Source organism: Podarcis liolepis, assembly GCF_965112155.1.
Source record: "Podarcis liolepis genome assembly, chromosome: 5".
In the NCBI taxonomy this organism is placed as follows: domain Eukaryota; kingdom Metazoa; phylum Chordata; class Lepidosauria; order Squamata; family Lacertidae; genus Podarcis; species Podarcis liolepis.
In genome coordinates, this window is record NC_139556.1 from 64,059,698 (window position 1) to 64,080,437 (window position 20,740).

The following is a 20,740-nucleotide window of genomic DNA, read 5'->3' on the forward strand; positions in this document are numbered from 1 at the left end:
GCCTGGAGAGAATAACTGTCAACACACTTCCCAGCCCTCTCTGGCTGTAAGCCTCAGTCTAAATATATATATACATACAGAGAAACAAGCATTGGTTGCCTCCAGCCTACAACGGCCTTAAAAAAACACACCACCCAAACCAAGTCAGGGTAACTGCCTCCTCCCAGGGTCAAGGCAAGCCATTCCCCAAGCATTATTCGAGCTCCGACTGTCTGACTGGATGTAAGAGAAGTTAACAAGGTAAGAACCGGAGGCCAGACGGTTTTGATATCTGGCAGGGCTGAATGGGACAACATGAGATGAGAGGGAACAAGCAAACTGGATTTGGGAAGGTGGAGCTCTCAAGTCAAAAATAGTGTACAGGCCATTAACATGAGGCACAAGGGGCTGTCACAGTTATAAGCCATTATCTGCTAGGAAGCCAAGTATCAAACTTTTCCAGAGATCAAATACCAAGAAGTTCTTATCAATGCAGCACTGCTGAACAGCAAACTACTGAGAGGCAAGTTTCCTGGATATCGGGAAGAAAGGGGGGTCAATATAACCACTAACTAAAATGAGAATATAACCACTAATATTGTTACTGGGGATTTTATTATCGGTAGTGTTTTGCTACTTAATATGGCATAAGTCCAATAGTCAATTACTTTCTAGGTCAGCACTGAGGACCCGGTAGAGTAGATTGGGAAGGCAGGAACAAAAATATACTGACCCGCCTCCCCCACCAAATTTCATTGCTTATGAACTACAAGCTGTTCCTTTATTAAGAATGACAACTGGAGTAAGACTGCTTACAATACTGTTTTGTCTCCACACATCATATATGGGACTGTGTGTGTCATGTTTCTGTGGAAGCTCATAAAAGCACCAAATTTGTTATTAGGGTCATAGGGGAAGGAAGCTCGATAGCAGAGCAATTGCTTTGTGTACAAAATGTCCCAGGTTCAATGCCTGGCATGTCCAGGTAGGGCTGGGAAATCAGGAACCCAGGAGAATTGCTGCCAGCCAGTGTACACAATACTGAGCTAGACAGGCCCCATGATATAAGGCAGTTTCCTAGAAACAGAATTCAGCAGCCTTCTGGTAACTTTAGTTTTTATTAACACAACAGCCCACCATCACAATGAAGATGGGAATGAAAGTGTTTGGGCAAGGCTGGTAAAGCCTTAGATGCCATAGTGGGCTTCTGGAGGGACTTTTGGCAGCCTTCCTTCCTCATAACTAGAAAAAGCAGGATAAATTACCGTATTTACAGAGAGCAAAGGTAGCTTTATTGGTAGGTAAGTACCTTTATTGGGAAAAACAAAAAAAGTCACAAAAATGTGGCAAGCTTTCAATTACCCAGAATGCTTCATGAAGCAAGATGCAGCTTTCTCTGTTTTTGAGAACGCCGTTTAAGAAAGTGGAGTTTCTGAACAGAGAGATTTGAATAAGGCCTGTAGCTCATTCCTCGTTCTATGCAAGGAAAATGGACAGAAGTACTTTTGAGAGTCTGAAAGCTTTCAGGGGTGGGGGACATCAGTATAGATTTTTCCTTGGTTATCCCTGCAAGTTCCTTGTAGATACTTCGATCAGGACACACACATACGGCACTGGTTATATTCAGTTGTTTTGGGGTACGGGGTTATATGCCTAGTGTTATTATTTGGACATACCAGGTCACAACAGTCCTTTCAGGGAGTTCCATTGATCCAAAAATGTCACTAAGGAGATTTCACTTCAAGTCATAAGTTGAGGAAAAATTTCCCATTTGAAGCACAAAACTTATTTACTTCTTATTTGCTTTCTGATTAGGACTAGGAAAAGTTTGTTTTCCACTGAAGTCATCTAAGGCCATTTCTCACGACAGGAGTGGAGCACCAGCATGGTGAGGAACATCGATGACTTCGATTTTTGCCTTCCATCCCACCCCCAGTCTATTCTGGAAGGACTTCAGACCCTTCGCTCCAATCCAAAACTCTCAGATGTCACCTTGATAGTCGAGGGACATGAATTCCCCTGCCACCGCAGTATCCTGGCCCTCTGCAGCCACTATTTCAATGCCATGTTTGCTGGTGACTTCTTGGAAAGCATTTCAGCTCGTGTAGAGATCAAAGAGGTGGATCCAGCCATTATGGAGACCTTGATTGACTTTGCTTACACAGGGAAGGTGACCATCAACCAAGGGAATGTGGAAGCCTTAATTCGGACATCCAACCAACTCCACTTCCCCGTCCTCCGGAAAGTCTGCAGTCGGTACCTGAGGCAGCAGATGGATGCGACCAACTGTTTGGGCATTTGTGAATTTGGGGAACTGCATGGTTGCCCAGAAGTGTCATCTAAGGCCTGGTCATTTCTGCAGGAGAATTTTGAACTTGTGTCTCAACAAGAGGAGTTCCTGCAGCTATCCAAAGAGAGGCTGGTTATCTACCTGTCCAACAACTTGCTCCAAGTACAAGAAGAGCAGAGTCTAGTTGAGGCTGTGCTGAGGTGGGTGAAGTATGAAAAGTCTGCTAGAGCCATGCACCTGCCAGAACTCCTTGATCTAGTGCATCTGGTTTCATTGCCAGATCAGTACCTGCAGAACCTCTTGTCATCAGAACCACTGATTCAAGAATCGGAGGCTTGCAAGACCATCATCACTAGACATCGTAGCACGGTCAGTTCTTGGAGGCACCACAGTACCCTGATTAAGCTCCAGTTTCAGCCCCAAAACTAGAAAAGGCGGTGCTGTGATCCAATAGCTATAGGTGTCCTTAACTGCAGTGCCTAGAATCTGTTCATCTTGGTATGCCAACTTCTGGTTTGAGATAAGTTTTCATTTCTTAATTAGCTATGAACTGTCACCTTTGGCAGTGGAAGAGTTCCTGACCTTTCCCCACTAGTTCCCCTCTTTCTTCTCTTCTCCCCACCCGCCCATCCATCACTAAGTCCATTGACTCAGGAGGAGCAAGGGTGTGTGTGCATGCAGTGTTCCTAGAGATGCCACTGTGAGGAGCAATGACTGACTTCTTGGTGTACATGGATTATGGTTATGTCTTTCCCAAAGACAGTTATAATTGGATCATTACCAAAAAGGATAGTTTATTTAGATGGGCCTATCTGAATTAATGAGGGGATATGTGCCCCAAAGCCCAAATTTAAAGTGATCACAGTTCCAGAGAAACACATGTTAAATACTTTGTTCTAGCCCTTATATTTTAAGAAGAACATTTAAAGTATGGTCCAAGTGTGCCTAAATCAGTGCATCCAAATTAGTCTAAAAGACAGTGGGAAGTGGCAACAACCATCTGTGAGGAAAGCAGCTAGAAGTCCCTGCCACAGTCTAGCATTTGCAGTGAAGCATGGACGCGGGTGGCACTGTGGGTTAAACCACAGAGCCTAGGACTTGCCGATCAGAAGGTCAGCGGTTCGAATCCCCGCGATGGGGTGAGCTCCCGTTGCTTGGTCCCTGCTCCTGCCAACCTAGCAGTTCGAAAGCACTTCAAAGTGCAAGTAGATAAATAGGTACTGATCCGGCGGGAAGGTAAATGGCGTTTCTGTGTGCTGCTCTGGTTCACCAGAAGCGGCTTAGTCATGCTGGCCACATGACCCAGAAGCTGTACACTGGCTCCCTCGGCCAATAAAGCGAGATGAGCACCGCAACCCCAGAGTCGGCCATGACTGGACCTAATGGTCAGGGGTCCCTTTACCTTTACCTTTATCCCAGAGTTTTATTTGAGAATTTTGCTGAATTACATCATACAAGGTCATTGTATAAAGTGATGGAAAAAGGGGAGAGGTGTTGGGCTTCCAGAATCACTGTTTCTTTCCCCTTGTCTAAGTTGGAGAACAGGCCATTTGTCCAGCAGAGACTGAAGGCCCTGCCACAAAAGCTTGAGGAGGTGCTAGTGGTGGTGGGAGGCAGAGCTCTGGAAGAGAATGAAGAAGATGAACAGCAACCACTAATCTCCAGGAATTTTGCCTTTTATAACACTAAGACTAGTAAGTACCTGTCTCCAAACAATGCCAGAACTGCACTCTCCAGCTCAGAGCATCTTTACGTCAGGGAGCAACTAGGCCCACGGTGCTAGGCACTGCAAGGGGATGGCAGCAACTGAACTGGTGTAGCGTTTAGAGGTAGGGGAAATAAAATCTTCACTTTGGTACCTGTTGCTATCATCTTTATGAGTTGGCCTTTACAGGGTAGGTCATGCTTGATGGTGCCACTCTGTAGTGTTTTGGGGAAATGCATGTTTCCAGACCCTTGGTGGTGGGTGGGTGGAAAAGATGAGACCTGAATCCCTCAGAAACAAGACAGAGAACCAACTATTGCAGAATAACCAGAATATGAATACAGAGGGCCTAGTATACTACAGCTCCCATCAACCCCAGCAAGCACAACCCATGGTCAGGGGTGATGGAACTGGTATTGCAACAAAATCCAGAGGTCCTGCCAGTTATCTCATTGATTTTGTGTACACCAGTCAGGTTGTTTTAGCTCTTAGCTAGCAGTTTGGTAGAATATTACACGTGCTGTTGTCTTTCTATCACAGCCCCCCCCCCCCCAAAAAAAACTACAATGGGCTGGAAGTTTAACTTCATTTGCTCCTTTTGCTTTCTCTTCCTTCACAGAATTCCTCTGGAATCAACAATAAAACCTCTCACCCTTCCCTCACAGAGTGGTTCCACTCTTTTATTGTTATTTATTTATTTGGCGATTATCCAGTTCTTAGATTTGCCTTTATCTATTTGCTGTTAAGTGAAAAAGTTTGAAAAATATAGGTACCGGTACATAAACATTTAACATTTAGACTTGCCATCTCAAAACACCTAACGTTATCCAAACCCACTTTCTGTAGCAGAAACACTGGTGAGGGCAGAAGCAACCATGCCTTGGACTTCGACCTAGAATAATGCAGGCACTGACAAACAAGGCTTTCAGTATGATGTAATGCTCTGTGCTCTTTTGGCGTTGGTGCCTGCTGAGCAGCTGCATTCATCTCAGGCCAATGTTGACGTTGGAAGCTGTCGGGCAGGCCTGCAAATGCAGTGCATTGGGTAGAAAAACTAATTTGGAGAAGAGGACCTTTCTCATCGTTGGCATTATCTACGCAATATGATGCAATCGGAATGTATTCTGATAACACTGTGAACAATGAAGCAGATAATGACCATAGATAATTACCTTCAAACACACGTAGGTTTGAATAGGACTGTTTCAATATGGAAAAGTTCCATGGAAAAGAAGTGCATTTGGTCTAATCATATCACTGTCATGGGTCATGGTCTTGATTTAGGGTAGTACTCTGGAGTGATGGAACCCATAGGGGGCAAAATCTCTTCACCTGAGAGTAGTAAAGAGTCTCAGAAAAACTAGAGCATTTACTGGTTGTACTGGTTACCTGATTATAACACTTTGAGGGCCACTTATATGTTTGGTTCTATTATTTCAGAAAGATGGAATGCTCTGCCTGATTTTCCAGACTACAATAAATGGGGTTTTTCTGTGATTGCTCTAAATAATGATGTTTATGTCACAGGTAAGGATAGTGCTTTTTCCAAGTCTATGTTACTAAGCCTTTGAACCTTTTTGGCGTGTTCCCATACTAAGACATTCTGCTGAGATCTTGGGAGGATGGATTTAGTTGTTTGGGGTGTGTTCTGGCCTAAAACTGATAATTTAAATCAGGGCAGCCAGATTGCATAGTTATCTAATAAAATGTAAACTGAACCACAACCCACCATTTTGAGTCATATTTTGCTCACAGATTCCACAAGATTTTCAAGAGAACCAGAACTCCTAACAAAAATATCATGAGGGTGTTAAAACTAGCAGAGGAAGAGGAGTGCGGGGGGAGCGCACCGCCCCCAGCAGCGCGATCCCGGTGGGGTGCCATCGTGGCTGCCACTTCTCCCATGCTGGGCACCATGCCCCATGACGTGTGCCAGCCCCACCCCTACCTGCTCTCCGCCCCCCGGTGCCGGAGCATGAAGCTCCGCCACTGGGTGTTAAGCCATAATAATGTATTAAGCCGTAATATTGAAGTGCTTGTACAAAAGTGGCTACTAGGACTCTGTGTGAGTATGATGGCTATTTCCATTTTCAGGTGGCTCCAGAGGATCACGGAATGACACATGGTCAACAACTCAGTCCTGGTGCTTCTGCCTCAAGGATGGTGCCTGGAAGCCCATTGCACCAATGCTGAAGCCACGAACCAACCACGCCAGCGCTGTCCTCAATGGAGAGATCTATGCCATTGGTGGTAGGCAGTGAGATCTGTGGGGGCCTCTTGTTTTACGTGCATGGGAACAACAGGCACCAACAAGGATGAGGCTGGTTTAGTTTGGACAATATCATAATGTGCCCTCTGGTCATTCCATGTCCCTATACTACAGCTTGAGCAGAAGAGCCTGCCTTTGTAGGACTGAATTTCATACAGAAGGTTGTGTCTAATTCACTTATATTCAGAGGACTTGGATGCTTAAGAGCCAGTGTGGTGTGGTGGTTTAGAGCAGTAGACTCATAATCTGGTGAACCAGGTTTGCGTCTCTGCTCCTCCACATGCAGCTGCTGGGTGACCTTGGGCTAGTCACACTTCTCTGAAGTCTCTCAGCCTCACTCACCTCACAGAGTGTTTGTTGTGGGGGAGGAGGGGAAAGGAGAATGTTAGCCGCTTTGAGACTCCTTCTGGTAGTGATAAAGTGGGATATCAAATCCAAACTCTTCTTCTTCTTCTTAAGTCCATCGATTTCATTGGTGTACTGTGACTATGATTTAGTTGGAGACACAACCCAGACCTTACATATTAGACTTGTGGGTTCTTTTGGCACTAGTGTTGCTCAGTGCAAATATCTGTAGGCCTCGACTGTGCTCAAACCTCCTTTCCCCCCACTTCTCACATTGTCTGCAGGCACCGCGGTGGACGTTGTGGAGGTGGAGTGTTATGATCCTTATAATGACAGCTGGTGCTTTGTGAGCCCTGCCTTGAAGTACGTCAGCAACTTCACCATCGCCGGGTGTCTTGGGAAGTTGTACCTCATTGGCTCTTGTGCTGTCAAATACAATGCATTAACCCTGCAGTGTTACAACCCTGCAATAGGTAAGAAGGAACAGAGGGGAATGTGTATGAATGGCTTTTCCAAAGCAGGCCGTGGGCTCACAGAGCAGGCCAAGGTGGGTGGGGCAGGTGCAAAACCAGAATCCTTTCTATTCTGCAAACTTGGAAATGGGCCCTGTGGCAGGGGCTTTGCTAAGTACTTAAAAGACCTGGGGCATAGACCCCAAGACACAGAGTTGCCTCTGCAAAAATCAAAATGGCAGGTGTCGGGTCTCACTGGCACTGTGCTTTGTAACATGTCCAAACACCCTGTTTGCAGGGGGGGGGGTTGAAAATGGGGGGGGGGGAGATCCAGGGTCCAGGGCAAAAGGCCCAGAGCTTGGGCAGCTAGGAATAGGGGAAATAGGGGAGAAATTTGGTTCAGTTCATACTTAAAAGCGAACTTACTTTTTTGTGCTTCCTGAAACAATTTGCAAACTGAAACGTGACTATCTTTTGAAATTCGCACCTCTCCTAATTTGACAATGCAGTTCCCCAGCCAATAAATGTGCATGAAAATGCATTTACTAGGATAAAATGAGCATATAGTTACATATATTGGAGAAAATAAAACACCTTGCATTAGGCAAAATTGCTTGTAAAAATGTGTATTAGACAAAATTGCATGAAGATGTATATTTAAGGAGAATTTCATACAAAAATGCTGATTTTTTAATGGGGACTTTTTATATTTTAAAAAGTGCATACTGGTGAGGAAATATGCTGAATCAACTTAAGACTGGAAAAATGAGAGGAAATGAAAGAAAGTGAAATTGATGTGAAACTGAATTTGCCCATTCCTACTTTTGCCCATTGCCTCCCTTCCCATGCCCAGCAATGCCCCCTGCTCTGGTTTAGTTCTAAATTCCTTGTGAAAATGTTTTTGTCATCATTAGTATTGAAACTGAAGCCATTACTTCCTACCACATGTCCTTAGAAGAATATACAAGACTTGCAAAATGCTTTTCATGATAGAGGGTGGGATGTGTGTTGAGGGACACATTACTTTTCCTCTCCCTCCCATTGGATTAAACACTATAAATATAAAACTGGCCGGTTGTTGATTTGCAGGAGAGGCCCTTTTGAGAATGCCATCACTTACAGAGTTTCACTTAATGGGCATGAGGGATGTATTTTGTGTTGCTTGCAGATTGTGAAATGCACTCCCTTCAGAGCTACGATAGTCCCCACTCTCTCTGTTTCTAGTGTCAAGAAGACACATACTTTTAATTTGACCTTTTAGTACCGCTGTTGCTTGTGATGTTTTAAACGAAGCTTTATTGTTTTAAGGTTTTTATGATTATGATGTTGTTTTAATTGGTTTGGTTTGCTTAGTTTGTTTTATTGTTTTGAGTTTTGTTCTCCTTGCAGCTGAGCCACCCCTACCTAAGTGCAGTGCTTTATTTTTTCATTTCTGAGTGAATGCCAACTGTGTTTTCTCCCACTTAAGAATAAAGGTGTGCATTCACGCATGCCTGTGAAGTGGGGCCTACATCTGCTGCCAGCCTCTGGCGATGACAGCCCTTGCGAATCATTCTTCCCCCATCCACAGAATAGCCCCATCTTTCGTTCTGTTTCTTGGCCATGCCAAAGTGTTGTGGAATGTGGGCAGCTCAGTTTTATGTATACAAATATGAACAGTGGGCTTGCTGTTAATTGCCTGCGGCCCATTTGACCTGTTTGAACCCTGATGCTGCTTTGGTATGACTTTTTATTTCAATTTGTCTTATGTCCCAAAAGCTAATTTATATGGGGCGGAGGGAGAAGTTGTTAATGGGGTGTGACTTCCTGCCCTGGCTCGCAGCCCAGAGTATCTTCCGGCAGCTAATGCTAGACTTCATTTGTGTCTTTCTGCTGGGGGACACAGCCTACTCCACTTCCTACTTCAGTTTCTGGAGTTGCTCCTAGTGCTCCTTAATCCAGCTGCCTATACAGTGGTACCTCGGGTTAAGAACTTAATTCGTTCTGGAGGTCCGTTCTTAACCTGAGGTACCACTTTAGCTAATGGGGCCTCCAGCCGCTGCACCCCCGCACGATTTCTGTTCTCATCCTGAAGCAAAGTTCTTAACCTGAGGTACTATTTCTGGGTTAGCGGAGTCTGTAACCTGAAGCGTCTGTAACCCGAGGTACCACTGTATTTAGATGTGCAAGTGATCTATTTGCCACGTCTTTTAGAAAAAACTCTCAGCTAGCATCAATTTACTTCACGTAATCAGGAAAGGTATTTGGTACAATGTGACTCAGGTTTAGTTGCCTGTGGGGGCCATGTGGCAAACTGCAGCACCTTCCATTTTTGTCTCATGATGTTATGCTATATAGGAAGGACGTCGTTCATCCGTTTGCCATGTCAGCTCCCACCCACAAGCCCATCTCAGGAATGTTACATAGCAAACACTAATAGTACCTTGGTATTCTTGATACCTTGGATACTTTTAAATGTGGCTTTTACTCATGTTCTCTTACACTGTTACCTGCCAGAAGACCTCGTATACTCCTTTGGCTATTAACACGGAAGAGCTGTGGCTCAGTGGTAGGGCTTCTGCTATGCCTGCAGAAGACTCCCTGCCATCTTTAGGTAGGGGAATGCCCCCCTGCCGGAAACCCTTGAGGGCCACTGCCAGCCAGTGCACGCAATACTGAGCTAGTCGGACCAATGGTCTGACTCAGCAGAAGGCCGGTTCCTGTGAACCTATGCAGACATTGTTTTCCTGTGATTCTCTTGCTTCCTAGCCCAGTAAAGGCAGCAGTGATGACGGGAATGATGTGATCAAAAGTACAACAAAGTGTGTTGAAAACTCACATAAGCACACATGTCTATTGCAGCCAGGCTGAAATCAGGACAGGCTGTTTCACTGACGCTGGTTTTACATGTAAACAATCCTGACCTTTGCAGGACTGATCTAGGGCAGTCTCTTGTGACAATCTGCGCCTGCTCCATTTCTTGTCTGTCTTCCTTTTTAGCTCCCCCATCCCCTGAGATTCATATGTCATTCTAATATAGAATGTTTTCAATATATAAAATTATTATTATTATTGCTACTACTACTACTACTATTACTATTATTGTTATCTTCTAGATGTGTGGAGTGTAATTGCATCCCCTTTCATCCCCAAATACCTCTCTGCTCCTCGATGTGCCTCTCTGCATGGAGCCATCTACCTTATTGGCGACAACACAAAGAAAGTCTATGTGTATGATCCAGATGCTAATATATGGCAGAAGGTGGGTAAGGGAGTAATGTTCTTTCACCACTATGTTTCCAGGGAAGGTCTGTGTCTGTAGCACCCATAGAAGTAAATACAGATTTCTGTGGCCTATAGGTTTGTTATGGGGAGGGGGCGTTTTAAAATGCCGTATTTCTTCCCCCTGCTTTCCCCCCCTTGACACTTTTCCAGAATGCGTAACCCAAAGTAATATGTGAACAATGCCTGAAGGATGAGTGTCCATGTTCCAGCATGGCAGGAAGCCTATTCCTTGAGTGAGGATACCCCTGGTAGCAAGCACAGCATGGCCTGTTCCTCCAGCCTGTTTTGCTTCAGTGAAGATGTGTGTAATGTTGTTGGATGGCTAGTTTACGCAGCGTCATCCTCAAACCCTGCGGCAGCTGTTCGCATGGCGTCAGTGCTCAGCTGACTGTGTAGCGCCCACTCCAGTCCTCAGGACAGGTGCAAAGAATGCCCTGCCAGTCTCTCCATCTCCGTAGATCTATGAATAATGGTTAGTGCCGTCAGTTTCCGGCCATCCATTGGTTATGCTCTTGACAGCGGCCTCTTTAACACTTTCATGGCAACATCTTGTCATCAAGCAGTTTCTCAGCAAGCGTTTTGCCTGTTTGGACCCAAGAACTATTCCTCTGCAACCTCGCCCTGTGATCTTTTCATGGTGTTCTGCCAGAGAGGTTGACAGACGTTATGACAAACAAGAATATAGCCCAGCCTTGTTAATGGTGTAACTACATACAGACGTGGGTGGCGCTGTGGGTTAAACCACGGAGCCTAGGACTTGCCGATCAGAAGGTCGGCGGTTCGAATCCCCGTGATGGGGTGAGCTCCCGTTGCTCAGTCCCTGCTCCTGCCAACCTAGCAGTTCAAAAGCACATCAAAGTGTAAGTAGATAAATAGGTACTGCTCCGGCGGGAAGGTAAACGGCATTTCCGTGCGTTGCTCTGGTTCGCCAGAAGCGGCTTAGTCATGCTGGCCACATAACCCAGAAGCTGTACGCCGGCTCCCTCGGCCAATAAAGCAAGATGAGCGCTGCAACCCCAGAATCGGGCACGACTGGATATAATGATCAGGGGTCCCTTTACCTTTACTTTTACATACAGTTGAGGGAGGGAGGGAGGGAGACAGAGGATAAAGGAGAGGGGTGACTTTTACAATTCAAAGGACTACACCACTGGTGGCCAGTCTTTTTGGCAGGTGTAAGTTCGCAGTATAGCAGGGGCATTACAGTACACACGCAGCCTCCCTCTGTGCTTCATGACAGTTTAGCATCTTCTCTACTGATCTGGGAAGCAGACAGCAACGTAGTATTAAAGAAATCAGCTGGTGTGCAGCCCTGACCTTATGCCACAGGCTCAGGGGGCAGCCTGCCACAAACTCCTGCTGCATCCACCACTTCTGGCATATGCGCCCTACTAGATTGGACACCCATTGCTATGCCATATCAGGGATGGCATGTCTATGCATGCCTATACATAGGCAACGAGACAAGGTGAACTCAAGTATATGTAGCATTTCAGATTTGCTTGGCTTAGTAGACAGAAATAAGTAAATGTGTCAAAAATGTATAGTTAAAGTGTGCTTAAAAATGCATACATTCAAGAAAATAGGCATTCTATTAGGGGAAATTGCTTTGTAAAAATGTGTATATTAGGCAAATTTGCTTACAAAAAGGTGAACATTACAAGAAAATTACACTAAAGTGCTGAAGAGTTTCCACGATGTCTTAAAAATAATAATCTGCAAACTGAATTTCAGAGTGGAAAAACAGAGAAACTGAAATCAATCAGTTCATCCATCTCTAATCCTGCAATACTGTACACACTTACCTAGGAGTCAGTCCCACTGAATTTAATGGGACTTGCTTCTGGATAGACATGCATCGAATTGCACTGCTAATGTCTTTGGAATTAGAGCTCTTAACTGAATAATGTTGTTAATATACAAATAAAGATATCCTGCATTCATGTAATTGTAGATATGTTACTTGCTGCCATTGCAAAAAGCCTCCTCCTCCAATCTGAGGGTGGTTCACATGCTCCTCCATCACAGACGTGTGTCTTGGCCTGTTCTCTGAAGTACGGGCTACTATTATCAATTTTTTTGCATCCCACATTTCAAGAGATGCAAAAAGAACCCCATTTGGACTTTTCTGATGAACAAGGTATCTAAGGCTGGTGTGTACCAAATCAAGTTTTTTTTACCTCTTATAGAAATACCCAGACAACACCTTAATAACTCTGCTAAGGAAAGGGTGAGAGACCCCCCTCCAAGGGGTTTGATGATATTAACTTGCACTATATATTTCAGCCACTGGATGGCAGCACAAACCCCCGTCATATGATTTCATCAAGGAACTAGGTGCAAACTGTATGTTGCCAATCTACTGTCTTATTTACAGCGGTTTCCGCTGTGGTTGTTGTATATGATTTGCCACATAAACACAGATCCAAATCATGTCCACTCTGTTTGCAGGTGCAACAGCTTCACACCCTCCATGAAAACGGAGGGATGGTACCTCTTGGAGGAAAACTCTTTGTCACCGGAGGATACTGGAAGGGCATGGACGGTGACTATCAGGTGGAGATGGAAATTTATGACTGCACTAAGGATGTCTGGAGAAGGGAAGGAGCCCTCCCCTGCTTATGGCTCTACCACAGCTCTTCCTCTATCTTCATGGATACTTCGAGGTGGAGGGAACCTTTCCTAGGAGACCATTTGTGAACAGAGGATGGAACAAGGCCTCACAGCACAGCAGCTCCTGCCACAAGTTTGGAAAAGGAACAGAGTTTTCAATATCACACTTGTACACTTACTTTTGCCTTTTTTGTTCAGACCGTTTGAATGGTTCTATTCCCGCCCCCCCGCCCACTACAGCTCTTGTTGGGCTGAATCACCTTGCCCACATAATTAGGATGGATAACTTTGGTCACAGCACTAGCACGAAAACACCAGTGGAGAACATGAAATGATAACCTGCCTTTATAAATTGCAAGAAGCGAGGGGTTAAAACAAAAAACCCTGCAGTGGACATATCATCAGAAACAAAAGACTGCGTTAATCTCTATGGTTAAACATAGTGCCAGGCTGCCTTGACAGTGTCTACCAACATAATGTGTGAATTAGGAGCTTACAGAACTTGGCCAAGAAAACTTGGCAATTTTTAAAACATTGTTCAGTGTCCGTTCTGGAACAATGCCGCAGCTGAGACCTGTGAGATTCCAGCGCACAGCACATGATGAGTATTATGCTCATTTTGCTAGAGAACCTGACTTCCCTGAGCAATGCTGCCCGCAGTTAAGTGTGCATAAGTCCATTGATGTCATTGATTGCTTCACTCTTTTGGACTGTGGCCAGAGTCCGAAAGGGGCCAGAAGTAACGTGAGCCAGCTCTAAATTAAAACTAGAAGTCTCTCGGTGCTAATTTGAGATCGTGGTGACTAAGATCGATGAGTGACATTAGTGACCCATTTATCAGAAGTTTCTCTGGTTTCTCTGGAATTCTTATTTTTATATCTGTTTTTATTGCCCTAGGATTCTTTCTGCACGTCACAAGGCACATTTTCTGTTCAGTTTAAATATCTTGCATGTGGACTGTATGAATTTTACCTGTAAAATGGAGACTCGCCTCTTCCTGTTGATTTCTACAATTCATCAGTATGGTCAAGAAATCTGATAATAACGTCATCATGAATTGTGTAGTCTTTTCTTTCTACTGTTGGTGCTTGATTAAGTAACTATATTTTCTTTTAGGTAGGTTTTAAATGCTGGACAGTCACAGAAGCCCCCTTCCATCGTCATTATAGGAGTGTTTTATATGAATCATACGTATGTAGCTGATTAATGGCCCATAGAAATCAGCTGAAGACCTTCTGATGGTTTTCTCAGTGTGAAAAGTGAGGTTACAGGGAACCAGGCAGAGGGCCTTCTCGATAGTGGTGCCCACTCTGTAGAACGCCCTCCTGTCATATGTCAGGGAAATAAACAACTATATGACTTTTAGAAGACACCTGAAGGCAGCCCTGTATAGGGAAGTTTTTAATGTTTGATGTTTTACTGTGTTTGAAGTTTTGATTTGTTGGAAGCCACACAGTAGTTGGGCAACTCACCCAGTCAGATGGGCGGCATATAAAAATTTCGTTGTTGTTATTGTCGGTATGTAACTGGATCCCACCAGAAAATAGTGGCAGTCTAGAAGTGCCCTTAATTGTACCTAGTTTAGTTGTGCATTGAGTCTTCCTGGAGATGTTATAAATTTTCTTTGTTCTTATTTATGTCTGCCTTCACAGGCAATTTTCAAGGAAAATGGACAGGACTGACAGCCTGCTGATTATTATTGTTAATAAAAGCAGAAGACCTTTACACTGGGCTTCTTCAAGGGTTTTCTCAGTCTAAACCCAGAGCTAGTTGTATTTTAGCCAATGGCAGGCTAGAATGTTAAATATACCTATTAGCAGGGCTTTTTTCAGTTGGAACTCACCGGAATTGCCATTATAAGAGAACAAGACAGGCGTTCATGGTGAGTTCTGGCACCTCTTTTTATAGAAAAATAGCACCGCCTATTAGATTTACCGATGACACAAAATGCAAAGGAGGGGAATTAGAATTCAGTATACTGTTGACAAACTTGAGATTGTGGGGTTGAACACCGCAAGATGAAATTCAATAAACACAAAAGTTCATTCTGGCTTGGGCAGGTGACAACTTAGGGGGAAAAGGGACATTTCTATTTGTCCAGGTTAGCCTGGGACAAAGCTTGCTTCTATGAAAGCTTGTAAGGGAGCTCTCTAAATTCATTACCTTGACTTATGAGATGTTTATGAAATTCTTACTTTATTTATGCATAGAGCCCCTCCGAATGCTATGACTCATCAAATCCTAATAATAATAATAATAATAATCCCACATCAATATGACTGGTTTTACTATTTATGTAGGGTTGGCATACGTATGGGAATTCCTGAACATGTCCTCTTTTGGATGTCCTACATGCCCACCCAGGAGAAATTTTACATTTTAAAGCAAATGGATTTGGGTGGGTGGCTCTGGCCTCTGGCGGAGGGGCTATTGGGCGATTGCCTTAAAAAAGCTCAACAACTTTTTGTGTCTGCATTTTTACCTCTTGAAATATGGCAACCCTAATTTCTGTATTAAGTCTGACTTTTTCAGGGTGGATAACTACATTCTTTTAGGGGGTTTATCTTTCAAACAAACCTATGAGGTAGACCTCTATCTTTGCTAGTTACAGGTGGAGCAATGTCTTATTTATACCCCATCCCCCATATCCTCACTCCTTCGTCAACTAAGCCAGCTGAGGTACAAATGATATAATAATTGTTGTTATTATTGTTATTGTTATTAGCTGCAGGGTGTAAGTTTTCCCCAGTCTCCGACTGGCTTCCAAACAGCTGGAGCCTTTTGATAATATTTATTGGCAGCCACCTGCTAACAGCTGCCTCGCAACACCTGGCTGTGTTCTAACTGAAAGGGAGGAACAGCTGCGGAAGAATCTAGCAGGTGGAAAGGCTGGCCTGTCTGTCTCCTTCCTCCTGACATCAAAAGACACCCAGTGGATGGGTAAGAAGACCTCTTGCTTTGCTCCACCCCACCCTGCTCCCTTATTTTGAAACTCAAAATGCCAGAAAGATTGAAATTATGTCCATAGTTGTGGTTGTTGTCGGCATCTGTCTGTCTCAAGAGATAATGGAGTTTGCCTCCCTTCCCTCTAGAAACCACCTTTTTGACCATTGGGCCCTCTATTGGTCTCGTCCACTCAATCCTCTGGAACCTGTCTTTGCATGCAGGGGAAGCCCCTAACTCTGTGAGGGTTTGAGACCCATCAGCTACCCTTTCTTGGTTTAGCTGGCCAGTCAAAAGCTGTTTGCCAGGGTGTGGCTGCTGTTGCATGCTGACAGCTTCTAGGAGCCACAGGTAAGAGCTGAGTGCAGGGTGGAGGCCAAAGGTGGTCAAACTTGCACATGTCAGCACATCACTTGCTTTTATTAACTTGCTGAGATAGAAAAACAGGAGCATGAAAGGCTAGGGTATTGGAGGAATACATATAAGCTTCCTTGCTGATTTGGTTGCACATAATGTTCCTATAAAATCCTGTCCGGTGTTGTTGTTGCTATCATTTATCATTGCAGAATTATTTAATACTGTACAGTAATCTGTAAACTTGCATCCAGTTTATAAAAAAGAATCATTTTAAGAAGAAAAGGCCTGGGAAGTGCTCATTTTACATTGTAGTTATAATACCGAGCCATATATGTGTTTGTGTATGTACAGTATATGTATACTTTACTCACACCTCTATTATACTGTATATTATTTTTGCTTGCAGTCAGCTGCCTTGGTGGCCTGAGATCAGGCAGGAAAGGCGGAATAGAAACATTTTAGATAATATGTACAAAAGCAAATTATTTGTAATCAATGCACAGGCTGCAGGGTGTGGCCTTCCAGATGTTGGCCTCTACTCCCATTGGCCCTGGCCAGCATAGACAATAGTCAGGGATGATGGGAAATGTAGTACAACAACATTCGGGGGACAACAGCTTTCCCACCCTTGTCTTACTGGGACAGACACTTTCTGCCACACAGTGAAGCACCAGTGTAAAAATGATTAGATGTGGCTGATGTAACAGAGTTTGCAGTTTTCCGGCAATAGAATACAAGTTATCAGGGAATCTGCATACATTGACAACCCTTCTACACTACATTTGTTTTCAGGAGCAGTTGGAGTTTTCATTCCCATGACTTCATCCGTGTAGTCCTTCCCTTCAAGGAAAAGGAGAGCGAGAGAAACAGCTTGGGTTGCATCACTCTGCTGGGAACAGGGGGCCAGGGCAATGACATGAGAGCTCAAGAATGAAGCGCAGATTTCACACAAGCGTGGAGAGGAGAGTTGATTTCGTTTCTCCTCTCCCCCCTTCCCTTCTTCATGGTAGTTCTACATCTATATCCCGTCAGTAGATTCCCAGAATTTCACTAAAACCTGACCCTAAAAGAATGGGGAGCTGACATCCCAGGCAAAACAGTCCTGTACATCCATCGTTTACTTTAGAACACTCACCTAAGCGTGGTAGGTAAATGTGGTGAAGTAGACAGAGCGCTGGACTTGGAAGTCCTGGCTGCAAATCCCCACTCAGCCAGAAATCTCACTGGTGACTGAGGTTTTTGAATGTATGGTCCCGTTCAAACATCACAGTAGCTGGGTTCGTACACGGCACAAAGCAGCGGAGGAATGACAAGGGTGCTGGGAGTTGTTTGGAGAACCTTAACAAATTACAGCTCCCAGAATTCTTTGGGGGAAGTCATGCAGCGGCAGTGCATACCATTTCGCTGCTTGAGGCAAAACAGGAAGTGCTGCCCTCTTCTGCCACTCTGCTGCACCACCTCGGCCACTCACCTGCCACTGCCAGCATTATCTCCCTGGAAATCTCACAAGACTTCTCACACTCTGTGTGATCTCATGAGATTTGGGCAAGACATCACAGGAAATTGGTGCCAATGCCAGCTCCATTTCTCCGCCAGTGGCAGGTGGGCGGGGCACCTGTGGGGGCACTGTCTCAGGGGATTCTGCTGCCTGCGGGGGTTGCCTCACCCCACATCATGGGTGGGTCTACCCTGAAGACATGACTGTTTAAAGTGGTATTGTCATGCTTTGGTGCAAGTATGGCCTAAGCTATACTTAGAGCAGGCCCATTGAAATCAATGGTGCATAAGTCCATTGTTTCAGTGGGTATTCCTCTGAGTATGGCTCTACAGAGGAGATCACTTCATGTTTCCATGAGCATTTGAACCAAAGCAGAAGATTCCCCTGTAGACTTTCATCATTCCATTCTCTAGCTTATGTTTTAGAGATATCACTATATGTGCATTTATTGAAGGTCTAAACCAATTTGATCTGCTGGCAACTCTTTTGTTATGATTAATCTTTCTAATATATATATATATGTACCAGACATGGACAAAGAATTTTGATATAACCTTCCTTCTCCACCCCTTTGGGCCCCCTCAGCATAATGAATTAGGGCTTTGTGTCATTCCACGCACATACACAAAATTGCTTTGGTGATACCTGCAGAGAATTGTTCTTTTTTTACTAGTCATTTTGCATTTGTGTTTAACTGAGACACAACCATACAACGTTCTTCTTGTTTAACATTAGCAGAAATATATTTCCACAACAGCCTTAAAACTCAAAGCTCCTCCAGTTGACCTGTTTATTGAGCATTCAACCAGATTTGCTTGGCCAAACCTTATGTGGAGGTTAATCTGACTTCTGCTCGCCATTGAGCAGTCATCCAGATTTGTTTACAGGGAGGTCATTTGGCAATGGAAATTCACCCTTGTTTTGGCATGCAATCGAGTCCTTCCTGCAAAATAACAACAGTCTGGGGGCGACCCTAAGAATCCTTCCTTCTAAATGCTATGGGTATCAGAGCATTTTGGTTTTTGTGTGGTATGGAACTCCTCCATTCACTAGGCAACAAAAAGTTTATTTAAGTGCTGCGAAAATGTGGTACCTCGCAAAGAGAGAGTGAAAGAACATGAAGCGTCAGCTGTTGCTTTTGCTGTTTTTATCGTATTTTGCTGTTGCTATTTTTATTGCTTTTATTTGCTGTTTTGTTTTTGTTGTTTATTGCCTATATTCCCTCTATGGATTTTAAATGTTGGCATATGATGTCTTGGGAATGGAGGCAAGATATGGGATATAAATATGATGATGATATGTACACCATAAAATAATTTCACATGTACTGCCCCCCCCCCCAAATAGAATTTGAATAAAAGGCGACTGTCAACATTAGGGAACATAAAAATAGATGTGGTGGCGGATGGGTACAAGTGTGTAAAGGAGGTATAGACCCATCCTCCAGCGTGGTTAGAGTGTTGGACTAGGACCTGGGAGTGCAGGGTTCAAATCCCTGCTCTCTAGTCACAGTCTAACCAACCTTGTAAGGTTGTTGTGATAAAATGGGGGGAGGGGGGAGCCATGGAGCTCCTTGGAGAAAAGGTGGGATATAAATGCACCAGCTAAATAAATGGAAGGACGAATCAAAATAATTAACATTAGAGAGCATAAAAATGGAGGTGGCGCAGGATTGGAACCTCTGGCTCCCCAGGTGTTGCCGAACTCCAATAATTAATCTGTATCTCCCCCAGCCTCTCCCTGAGCAGACGCTTCCTATGGAAGAAATGGAAGAATTCCTGCTTCCTCCTCCCGCCCCCCCCCCCCCGGCATTCGAATTACAACGCGAGCTCAGCGAGCCTCCGGTTGTTGTAGTTGGCGATTGCTGCCCGTAGGTGGCCCTCTAAACCCTCGCCTAAAGTGGACAGAGGCGGCAACTTCTGTGAGGCGGGGAATTCAAGCTCTTTAAAGGAAGGGAAAGCAGCGGGGACCTTTAGAGGGGCGAGGGGGACGGAGGGGCAGCAGCCCGAGGCGTCTCGGAGAGGGCACTGGAGGGGGTGTTGCGAAGAGGGCGAGCCAGGTGCCCCCCAGGCAGCCAGAGCCGCCAGCCGAGAGAACCGCAGGACTTCTGCAGCCTTGATAGGAGAGTTTTGTCCAACAGAAGACCCAGGAAATTGCCCTGTGTCATTTGGTTGGAGCTTTTCAGTCGAAGGATAAATAGCCCCCTGAGTCCCTTGACTTAAAGCTTTCTAAATTGTAGGGGACCACCCCATGACATTTTTTCTGCCCCTCCAAAAAGAGGCAATTGATAAATCCACTGGAAACTCCAGGGCCTTGACTTGGTGAGGTGTGTGGGTACCATAGTGTTTACTTTTCTTTTTATCTTTTTCTGTTGTTATTATTTATTATTTAATTGAAGAAGCCTGACAAGTCTTGATTGGGTCTGCCCTGAAAAAGTAAACAAGCCAGGCATTGCTGGAAAGGGAGTGGATAATTTCTTCCTGCACTCCCTTCTTCCTTTCTGGAATCCCCCCCAGGAATATCGACTGCTGCCCATCTGAAGGTCCTCAGCTTCATCTTTGCCCTGTTCTGCTTGAGGAGCTTTTGCCAAGGCCTAAATCCAAGAGTCTGTCTCTATAGAAACTACCAGCGTGCTTGTGTGCCGGAAGATGGCTGGACCCCTCCTTTCCAGCTGTCCACTTCGATTACTAGCCATGGGGCTGCTAGCAATGACTTTTTGTGCCAGCTCTATGGAAACCGAAAAACATGGAAACAGAAGGAGTCAGGAGAAGAAATCCGGATGGAATGACTCTCTTGCAGGACAAAAAACAAGCAGCCCTCCCTTGTCATCATCCAATGACCCGGTAAGGACAAATGCTACTCTCAGCTCACTATTTGGGGTGTCTTTAACCCACGCCTTAATTGAAGTAAACCTTCCCCTTTGAATTTAGCCCACAAGGGCTAAAAATGGGGGTAGAGAACGGAGAAAAGGAAGTTGTGCCCAAGTAGGAAAGAGTAGGTTTTGCTTTGCAACGTCATGTAGGGG

The 20,740-nt window shown here is 44.7% G+C and overlaps 2 protein-coding genes across 7 annotated transcripts in view; both read left to right on the forward strand.

Annotated features, from left to right (window-relative positions):
- KLHL30 (kelch like family member 30) lies at positions 1 to 16,499 on the forward strand. 3 transcript variants are annotated; one of them, XM_083505654.1, is made up of 8 exons: positions 1 to 240; positions 1,795 to 2,638; positions 3,804 to 3,963; positions 5,415 to 5,501; positions 6,069 to 6,224; positions 6,873 to 7,061; positions 10,136 to 10,281; positions 12,756 to 16,499. In XM_083505654.1, the coding sequence occupies exons 2-8, from the start codon at positions 1,865 to 1,867 to the stop codon at positions 13,002 to 13,004; spliced, it is 1,761 nt and encodes a 586-aa protein (XP_083361780.1). In that variant the 5' UTR covers positions 1 to 240; positions 1,795 to 1,864; the 3' UTR covers positions 13,005 to 16,499. The 3 variants fall into 3 exon arrangements, with proteins under 3 accessions (XP_083361780.1, XP_083361781.1, XP_083361782.1); XM_083505655.1 differs by having other exon boundaries at positions 27 to 240; positions 1,801 to 2,638; XM_083505656.1 differs by lacking the exon at positions 1 to 240 and adding an exon at positions 275 to 502.
- The window catches only part of ERFE (erythroferrone), a 14,918-nt gene continuing 9,820 nt past the window's right edge, over positions 15,643 to 20,740 (forward strand). Inside the window, exons 1-2 of one of the 4 annotated variants that reach the window (XM_083505686.1) lie at positions 15,643 to 15,857; positions 20,232 to 20,558. In XM_083505686.1, coding sequence (XP_083361812.1) covers positions 20,364 to 20,558 — 195 coding nt within the window. In that variant the 5' untranslated portion in view covers positions 15,643 to 15,857; positions 20,232 to 20,363. Of the gene's footprint in view, positions 15,858 to 19,538; positions 20,042 to 20,231; positions 20,559 to 20,740 lie in introns of those variants that run through there. The other 3 variants (XM_083505683.1, XM_083505685.1, XM_083505684.1) reach the window with 3 other exon arrangements.